Raw genomic sequence first — 10,002 nt, 5'->3', positions numbered from 1 at the left:
CTGTTGCATATTCCTGTCTATTTTGTTACCTCTTTGTCGCGCTATAGTCTTGTTTCCTGTCGTGTCGTCAAGTCAGTTTTCTTTCCTATAAGTAGTCTTGTTGCTGTCCCAGTCTTGTCTCATGCTCATAATTTTATTTGTTATTGTTTTGTGTGTAACTGTTTGTCCGTCTGTCTCTTAGTGGGCTGCTAAACTTTTTATGTCAAACTTTTTGTGCTGCTTTGCTGCTATATTCAGTCAAATTTTGCATCGAGTTTTTAATACAAGAGGGGCCCACACTCTACAAGCGTGGTGTTTTAGTGGGTCCCTCCGTTTTTTCACATATTGACAATTCTTTCACTTTCGTTACCTCGGCAACAATACTGCTAATTTTTCTCATTATTGTTGTTTTCTTTGTACAAATTTACATGCATTGTTTCTGTCACTCAAGAAAGTGAGATTTATGTTTATGTTACTTTATTGTGGAAAAACGAATAAATTCGAACTTGAACTTGAACTTGAATAATTACAAATACGTACATGAAATAAATATGAAATCACGATTGCCATGGTATGACATGCTTTGTCTTTATCACGTTATCATATATATCGCTGAAATCAATGTTATTGTATGAACTGGGGGAGCTTCATAAACCTGCTCTTGAACAAAAGAATTATATATATATATATATATATATATATATATATATATATATATATATATATATCAGGGCTCGACACTAACGGTGGCCCGGGGCCACCAAGAACGCACGTCGGGGGAGCAAAATTTCAGAAATGTAGAATTTGGTGGCCTGATGGGGTCATCCCACTAGACCGACACCCACGAGTCCTACAGCCCACGAGTTCGACATTGAAAACAGGTCCATGAGTCAAACAGCTCACAACTCATACAGCCCATGAGTTCGACACTAGGCAAATAAAGCCCATGAGTTCGACACTAGGTAAAATCAGCCCACGAGTTCGACAGATACAACACGGCGCGTAATGTGTCGGTACGGGTCTCGTGGGCCTTGTTGGCAAAGTGTCGAACTCATGGGCTGTACGACTTGTGAGCTGTATATGACTCGTGGGCTGTATGACTTGTGAGCTGTATGACTTGTCGGCTGTATGACTCCTGGGTGTCGCTCTCTTGACGTGCACCCGGCCTGATCGGGCCACCAAAAAAGGTCGGATATTTGCCTTTGGGCCACCAAATATAAAAGTTAGTGTGGAGCCCTGTGTATATTATATTGTATGAAATATAAACACGTCCAAGCTGTGATCTCTTAATTCACCCGACTAACATAAGAATACAATCTATGTTTGATTTTTATTGTACTGTGTCATTTTTATCATTTTATCTTCTTCTTTTTTTGGGTATTCTCAGTAGGCCTACTAACTCTCTCCCTCTTTGCATTCTTGGTACTCACTCCTATACTTGCTAATTTCCTGACCATTTTAACCGACAAGCAATTCCCCATTTCTTTTAAACTATATGATTCACTTCTGAATCAGTTCCATCATCAAATATGATGTATACAAGCTCATTAATTTGTCATTAATTTTTGAATGGGGTTTACAACTCTGTGCCGTGGGTATGTTCGTCTTGTCATTGGTTATATGTTATTTGGTTCTACGTCTGTTTTCATCACGATGATAATGCAACTTTACACAATTTATGTAATCCTCACTCAAACAAGCACAGTCTTATTTTAAATTCGGTCTTTCGTGGTGTTGCCCTTTTCATGGCGTTGTGTATGGCCCATGAAGTGTCCCATTTTTTTCTTCCTTATTACAAACATTTCTCTCTGACCTATATGTCCTAGACGTATAGGAAAAAGGGCTTCCAAGAGAGGTGAATTGTTAGTTTTTTAGAAATCTGTAATGATAATATTTGCCCGTGTCTATTTTGTATTAAAGTCACCTTGGAAGAATTGCTAAAAGAAAAAGACAATGACGAAATTACATTGAAATTGACGTTAAATAGCTAGGATGCCATGTTACACGATATGCCGACAGTCAATCGAAAATAATCTGCTGAAGATTTACTCGGATTATCTATTGAAGTTATCATTTTACATTGTAAAAAAAAAATAAATAAATCGTGGCTGTGATTTTCACATACACAGTGTGTATATGAGATGTTTGGGAAAACCCGCAACTATTAATAAATAGGATCCCAATGAAAAGGTCATACGGTAAGTACTGATTTCCTCTGAATCACCCCGCTGTTTTGTAAGAGCTTCGTAAATGCATCTCTCTTTCCAATAACTAACTCTCAATACTGTGTTTGAGTCCTAAGAGTAAGGCTGCACTCATTCTAAATTCTGTTCTCACGTTCCTACAGGCTGAACATAAAGTAGGTTGTGATTTTATGCATCACTACACTTTGGAGCTCGACATAAATCAACCAAATTCAGTCCGGAAGCGCAAAAAACTTGGTAAGCACATGAAACATTACTCGATCACGCACGTTATCCATGTGTATCATGTAGTTTTAAAAGTGTTCAACGGATCGCCGTAAACATTTTGGGTTAACTGATATTCGTCATTTTATCAACGGCATTAAAAAATAAAATCGGCAATCATTACCAAGTATAATAGAATTATTATATTTGTTGTTGTTTCCGATATATAACTTCACTCCTATTCCAGCGTTTCTCTAGCTCCTGAACTTGTTACCAAACTACACGATGGAATTACACATTTACTTGATTGGGTGAAAGCAAACAAGTTATCTTTTAGTTTGAAAAATCTTAAATGATCTTACCAATCTAATGTAAAGAGATGAGATTTTTATAACTGGAGTTATTTTAGTTAGTTACTAAATTCGTCAATGTCTCTTTTGACAACACATTTTATTGGAACCTTGGCAGATAGATGTAATAAAACCATCTCCTACACTATCCGACTTACAGACAAACTTGTTGAATTTAGTTTTTGCCGGTAAATATGTGCTTGGATTTAAATGCTCTACAGGCAAACTGCTAACCAAAGAAATTGAGTAGAATCAATTCTGAGAATTTAATTTTCCATATATAGATAATGCAAGATTATTACAAAATTACAATAATCATTGTGGGTTTTTGTAAAAACAGTTAAACATAGTATATTAGCTTAGTACAACAAAGTAGATACAAATAAATACCAATAACCACGATGGTCGCGGTATGGCATGATTTGAATTTATAACGTCATCAATTTGTATCGTTTAATTGTTTTTGTAAGAACGCGAAGTTTTTTTTTTAAATTGTATACAAGTAGTGCGATTTTAAAGACATGAACTTGCATTAGAATGACCAAACACGGATATTTTGTGACGCACATTACAAGGTAAATACAATGAGTTAGACACCATTGTGGAGATCCAATATTACAAACTGAAATATCACCATGACCAGGGTCCTCAAAACATCGAACAAGGCGTTCAGCGGAGATAACCATAGTATTATATGCAAATAAGAAATGAATCACAAATACTAGTAGGTAGTATAGCCTCGCCAATTCCGCAACGCTCGAAGCTGTCATAAAATAGGAATGTTATGATAATCAGACAAGAGAATGAGAAAGTTATGCAGGAGAAACTTGACCACTAGTTATAGAAATAGTTCTCTAATGCATGTAATGTACATTTTAGGCTGGGAATAAAGATCGATCATATTTTTATCTCTTACGCTGTCTCTTCATCTTCATCTTCAACTTTCGCAATCCCTTTCTTCTTCTTAGCATCATTTATAATATGTGGTCATGTCTGTTATTGATTTGCGAAATAGTTGGTGTTTTGCTATAACTAATCGCATCGATAGTTTATCAAAAATATTTTTCTTTCTGTGTATCTATTGGAGCCCCAAATATTACGCTTTGTTTACTGGGGACCCTTTTGTATGGTAACTTGATTGTCTTGATTGTTTTGTATAACTGTATTCTGTCACTATATGATTTTGTTAAATACATTTTTAAACTACTTGGTAAAATTTTTGTGTTAATTGGCACCAAGCAGAAACAGTAAATGAAATGAAAATCTTGGTTATTCAAAACCAGCAACCAAAGAAGAGTACACACACGATGGGAATTAATGTTCAAAAGATGTGTAATTTGACGAAAGTGCCTTGTAGAGGACAAAATTATAATCCTATAGTTATTACACCTTACGGTCAGTGGAGAAGTTTTAATATCCAACAGCTGTTCAACAGGCTTGCTGACCACAATTAAGTGTTTCAGCGCCATTTATATTAACATTTTTTTTTTTGGGGGGGGGGATTCGCCTTGTCGTACATTCCTTGTATTGATATTTATATATAGGGTATACATTTTAGTTTTCTTCGTTGAAATCTCATTTTTTTTTTTTTTTTTTGCATGATCTTCTCTCTTGATACATCTCCGTTTCGTCCGGGAAGTATGCCAGACCCGCCCCCCTCCCCCCACCACACGCGCGCGCGCACACACACAACACACACACACACACACACACATACACATACACACAGGGATCCTTATTTGTCTTATTTTCGTCAGGTTCGCGTCGATATCCTCATTGTTTTAAGCTTGATGTCACAGTATTCGTTCCCCTACTTAAGCGAGTGTTCTTGCCAGAATGTGGAGAAACCCATTTCTTAAATACATACGGTCAATATGAAAGAATAGGACCAGACCTTCTTTAAGCACACGACCTTTTGTGAGTATTCTTTCATTGTATAAATCACTTTAAGATCTAACTTACCTGATATTCAAGCTCTTTTTGTTCATCCACGAACAGACATAACAGACAATAGGTGGTAGGCCTAATCTCTCTCACGTAAAGAATACCAATAGTGTACGCGATATTCACAGACGACTGATTGTTAATGTACGATTTGATTTTTTGTAAGACAAAAATGTATCGACAAACGTCTTGCTTTCACTATATTATACCTAAAACATTTTGTGAACGTGTTATACTGTATATCCAAATGATTGTTATAATTGAATAAATGTATGTAATGAATTAAATTAAATTGAATTATTCTTTCATTTAACGTTAAATGATCTTCCACTGTTCCTTTTTCCTGTCAGAAATATGATACTTAATAATATATATTACTCTTTGGTTTCTTGTATGCACTGAGTGACATCAAATATGTCTTATTGCTCTTTTTCTCTGTTCAACAGGCAAACAGCATGGCAACGTTTCATGACGTCATCAGCCAGAATCTGGAGTGTCCTGTTTGTCTAATGCACTTCAACGAACCTAAGTTACTGGTATGTTCCCATACCTTCTGCAAAGACTGCTTGGAACGTATCTTTCAAACTCAGTCCGATCAACCAACTATTACATGTCCTGTGTGCAGGAAAGAAACGCCCTTACCCAGTGGAGGTGTGGGGAAGTTACAAACCAACATACCGCTGAGTTCTCTTGTGGAAAAAGTGAAAACCAAGAATATCTGTTCAACATGTACAGTTTGTGACACGGAGGAAAAAACACCTGCAGAGTCTTACTGTCTGGATTGTGGGAAATGTATGTGTAAATCGTGTCAGAAATCGAACTCCACTTGGAAAGCGCTCTCCAACCACGAAGTGGTGCCCATGAGCGAGATGCTCTCGGGAAAAGTTCGTAAGGTGAGACGAAAGTGTAAGAAACATCCGAATGATGATGAGGACTGTTTCTGCATTCGATGTCGGGAGTACGTTTGCTGTAAATGCGGCGTGTTGGAGCATTTGCAAGACGGCCATCAGCTGGAAGGGGCAGCCATCCATGAGGAGAAATTTTTGAAAAATATCGAGGAGTTGAGAGAAAGATTTAAATCAAAGAAAGCAACCTTTGAAAACTATGCGGAGCTCATAGCCACACAACGCAATAAAATAACGAAAATGTTGAGAAGGCTCAATGATGACATTGACAAGACATACGAAGAATGCATTCAAATATTGTCAGACAGAAGAGACTCCCTGAAATGTAAACTCAAAGGTTGGTCCGAGAAATTCGAGAGGGAATTATATCACATGGATGAAGAGAGTCGGCAAACAATCAGTCACATGAACGCAATGGAAGAGCTGGTAACTAACAGCATGAAGGTACCTCTAGAGAAAGACGCCTTATTTGCACACGACACGCTGTGTGAGAACTTGGAGAGCATTCTGGGACGAGATGATCCTGACTTCCAATTACCAAGAGATGTGACAGATCGAGCTCAGAAAATTTCATTCCGTAAACACGTGGAGGTCAATGAACTTTGTCTTGGAGAGCTGGAAGGTAACACTGCGTGGGCTATTAATGCAGAAGTACAGCTCACTAAAGAAGTTGAATTCATCACTCGTGCTCCACGCGGGAGGATAGCGGTGGTAGAAAAGCATAAAAAATGTATCGATTTCTACTCTCCTAATGGCGAATTACTGCAGACGGTGCTGATGAATCATTTTGTTTGGCTAGCTCGATTTCTGTCTGATGGTCGATGTGTTGTACGTCATAATCACAGCGAGACGATTCTATTGTACAATACACAGTGGAAGATGCTTGACGTCACGTTCGAGACGGAGAATTTAGATATGACACCGCAAGGAGGTCTCACAGTAGATAGAGATGATAATATCTACCTGATTGGCTGTAAGTGTCCCAAACGTATCCAGGTATTTACCCCACGAGGTGGTAAAGTAGTCAGGGAGATTATGTGTGATGACTTTTCGACCTACCGACTATCCCCTGTACACGCATGCTGCTTTAAAACCATGGGAAATCTGATACTGAAAGGTAATACACACGTAGTGTGCCTTGATGGTATTGGCAAGAAGAAAAATGCCTTGAAGGTAGAGAAAAGTATGTCAGCATACCCAGCTGTGTGTCGAGATGATTCAGTCATTATAGCTTGGGTGAAGGTCGAAGAGGGTCTCCTCAGTATCGATCGATACACGGCAAATTTAGAGCACGTGCGCAATGTCATCACTGATTTCAAATTAAACACTAAGTTTATTTCATGGTTCTCCTCTCTTGAAGAGTTTGAGAGTGGTGAGATAGCCTTCAGCTCCGCAGGCAGACTCTATATTTTTTACGTTGCATAATGTGAGAATCGACTACATTTTGCCCTGTCATTCTATAAGAAAGACATCTTTTTCCCCTTTTGTTGTAGGGGGTGAGGACATATATGTACCTCCAGTTTACATAGATCATTCGTTCACGTATGCTACGCCAGTATAAGAAAAGTTATATTTCACAATGAGCTAAGTGCCATTTTTAAACATTTCAAAGTAACTCCATCATCACATAGACAAATAGAGCAAAAATCAAGTAATGCTTAATCCAGTAATACCTCACTTGTGACATAACAAGGAATATTCTGGAAGTTTTTATTAAAGATATCCTGTATTTTCATATTATTTCATTTGTTTTCTTTTGCAATTTTAATCATGAATATCTCAACAAGGATGAAACTCTTCATATTATATCAACATCTACGTAAAAGGTCACTATCTACAAATGTATTATTTGAATGGAAATGCCAGCAGTGACGAATCGCTATCATTGTGTGAGATCGGACAATAAACCGTCAAGAAATCACGTTGACGAGATTTTGTTCCTTAGATGAAATTTGTTTGAAGCCATCATTAAAGTTGCATATTCTGCTGTGGGGAAACACACATCCCCTTTGTAAGATGAAGTGTTATACCTGCAGTATATCAGTGACTGTGTACCACCCATGCTCACTGTAGGCTTGTCTGTGTTTGTGTAATAATTCGTATTTTCTTTCCAATTCTCTGCATCTCTAGACCTACAGTTTGTCTGGATCCATTTCAAACCAAACATCCAGCTTACATTCAATGATTGAGCGTGTTTTTGTTAAACATCCTTGAGATACCTACTTTTATATCTAAAAGGTTTTCATTGATATACCTGCTCATTATATCGACATCAAAATTAGCGTGCGCGTATGATAACTTGAGCGACAATAACATTAGTAATCCAGAAATGAGTTCACAGGCCGTTACTCTGAACAAACAATTTTGTAAGTTTCATTGCAAATTACTGTATTTTGAATACATGTATAATCATAGGCGCCGGAAGTGGGGGGGGGGGGGGGCAGGGGGGGCGGCCGCCCCCCCCCCCCCCAATCCAAAAAGTGGGGGGGGGGGCAAAACGCATTTTTGCCCCCCCAAAAAGCCCCCCCCCCCCAAAAAAAAAAAAAAAATAAATAAATAAATAAATAAATAAACAAATAAATAAACATATAAATAAAAATAGATAAAATAAGATAGATATGTATATAAATGAATAAACGCGAAAAAACATAGCTACAAACGGCAGTTTTTGGACTGTAAAATGTCAAAATTTCCAAGCTCGCTCGCTCCGCTCGCTCGCATTCAATCGCTATGCCATTCTCCTAATGTTGCTGCCAGTAATTGCCAGCAGTTGCGCCTGGGCCGCCCCCTTTAATTTCCAAAGCTAATATATATATATATATATATATATATATATATATATAGCTACAAACGGCAGTTTGGGGACTGTAAAATGTGAAAATTAATCGTCAAATTTATTCGTTATGCCATTTTCCTAACGTTGCAGCAAGTAATTGCCAGCAGTTGAGCCCGGTGCGCCTCCCCCTTAATTTTCAAAGCGAAAAACATAGCTACAACGGCAGTTTTTGGACTGTAGAATGTCAAAATTTTCAAGCTCGCTCGCTTCGCTTGCTCGCATTGAATCATTATGCCATCTCCTAATGCTGCAGCCAGTAATTGCTAGCAGTTGCGCCCGATGCGCCCCCATTAATTTCCAAAGCGAAAGATATAGCTATACAAACGCCAGTTTCGGGACTGTAGAATGTCAAAATTTTCAAGCTCGCTCGTTTCGCTCGCTCGCATTGAATGGTTATGCCATTCTCCTAATGCTGCAGCCAGTAATAAGCCAGTTCGGAGTTCCACTCTGCGCATGAGCAGAAAAAAGGTCATTCGGACCAAAAGGCACGTTGGTTTTTAAAGTCACTGGGATAAGCGTCTGTGATGTATTATTATGTATAATGATTATTCATGTAATCCTTATAAATGCTGCTTGCCAGCACATCCACCTGACAGCAAAAGTGGTATTTGGCAATATCGATAGAAAGAGGTTATTCTTACATTCAATGTAAGATAATGAAATGGATGCTTTCCCAAGTGTTAATTGACGGATCATTCTGGTCATCTGGTCTATGCGAGTTCATTCTTTGTTTAAGCAGGATTGATGAATACCATAAATGTGTAAATCGTTACGTAAAGCTTATGCGTTATGTCGCTCTGAAAACGAGTGAGGAGCCCCTTAACCGACTGAGAAAAAAGAAAGGTCATTCGGACCAATGTGCCCATGAGCTAACTCCGAACTGGCTTATTGCTAGCAGTTGCGCCCGATGCGCCCCCATTAATTTCCAAAGCGAAAGATATAGCTATACAAACGCCAGTTTCGGGACTGTAGAATGTCAAAATTTTCAAGCTCGCTCGCTTCGCTCGCTCGCATTGAATGGTTATGCCATTCTCCTAATGTTGCTGCCAGTAATTGCCAGCAGTAGCCCCCGATGCGCCCCCATTAATTTCCAAAGCGAAAGATATAGCTACAAACGCCAGTTTTGGGACTGTAGAATGTCAAAATTTTCAAGCTCGCTCGCTTCGCTCGCTCGCATTGAATGGTTATGCCATTCTCCTAATGTTGCCGCCAGTAATTTCCAGCAGTTGCGCCCGATGCCCCCCTTAATTTCCAAAGCGAAAGATATAGCTACGAACGGCAGTTTTGGGACTGTAAAATGTCAAAAATGTCAAGCTCTCTCGCTCCGCTCGCTCGCATTTTATTGTTATGCAATTCTCCTGAGTTGCTGACAGTATATAATTTGTCGTTTCACACCGTCATTCCATAATCCATGTAAGGAAAACTTACAATGCTGCTCAATGACTGCGTTGTTGAATGTATCACATTCCGTTATGTATTGTAGTCCCATTATTGCGCACGCACACACGCACATGCATACACACCGTCAAAATTACTTTTCCACAAGGTGCCCACCCCCAATGTTTCGACCCACCGTACGC

The 10,002-nt window shown here is 38.6% G+C and overlaps 1 protein-coding gene across 1 annotated transcript; it reads left to right on the top strand.

Moving 5' to 3' along the window:
• Window positions 1–3,138: 3,138 nt before the first annotated feature.
• On the top strand, window positions 3,139–7,011 carry LOC140246938 (E3 ubiquitin-protein ligase TRIM45-like). Its single transcript, XM_072326256.1, has 3 exons — window positions 3,139–3,147; window positions 5,128–6,208; window positions 6,947–7,011. Exons 1-3 carry the CDS (start codon window positions 3,139–3,141, stop codon window positions 7,009–7,011), a joined length of 1,155 nt encoding a protein of 384 aa, XP_072182357.1.
• The last annotated feature ends 2,991 nt before the right edge of the window (window positions 7,012–10,002 follow it).

The sequence above is a fragment of the Diadema setosum genome, chromosome 3 (genome assembly GCF_964275005.1).
Source record: "Diadema setosum chromosome 3, eeDiaSeto1, whole genome shotgun sequence".
Lineage (NCBI taxonomy): Eukaryota > Metazoa > Echinodermata > Echinoidea > Diadematoida > Diadematidae > Diadema > Diadema setosum.
Note: the sequence above shows the minus strand (reverse complement) of the source record. Positions and strands in the feature narration are given on the sequence as shown.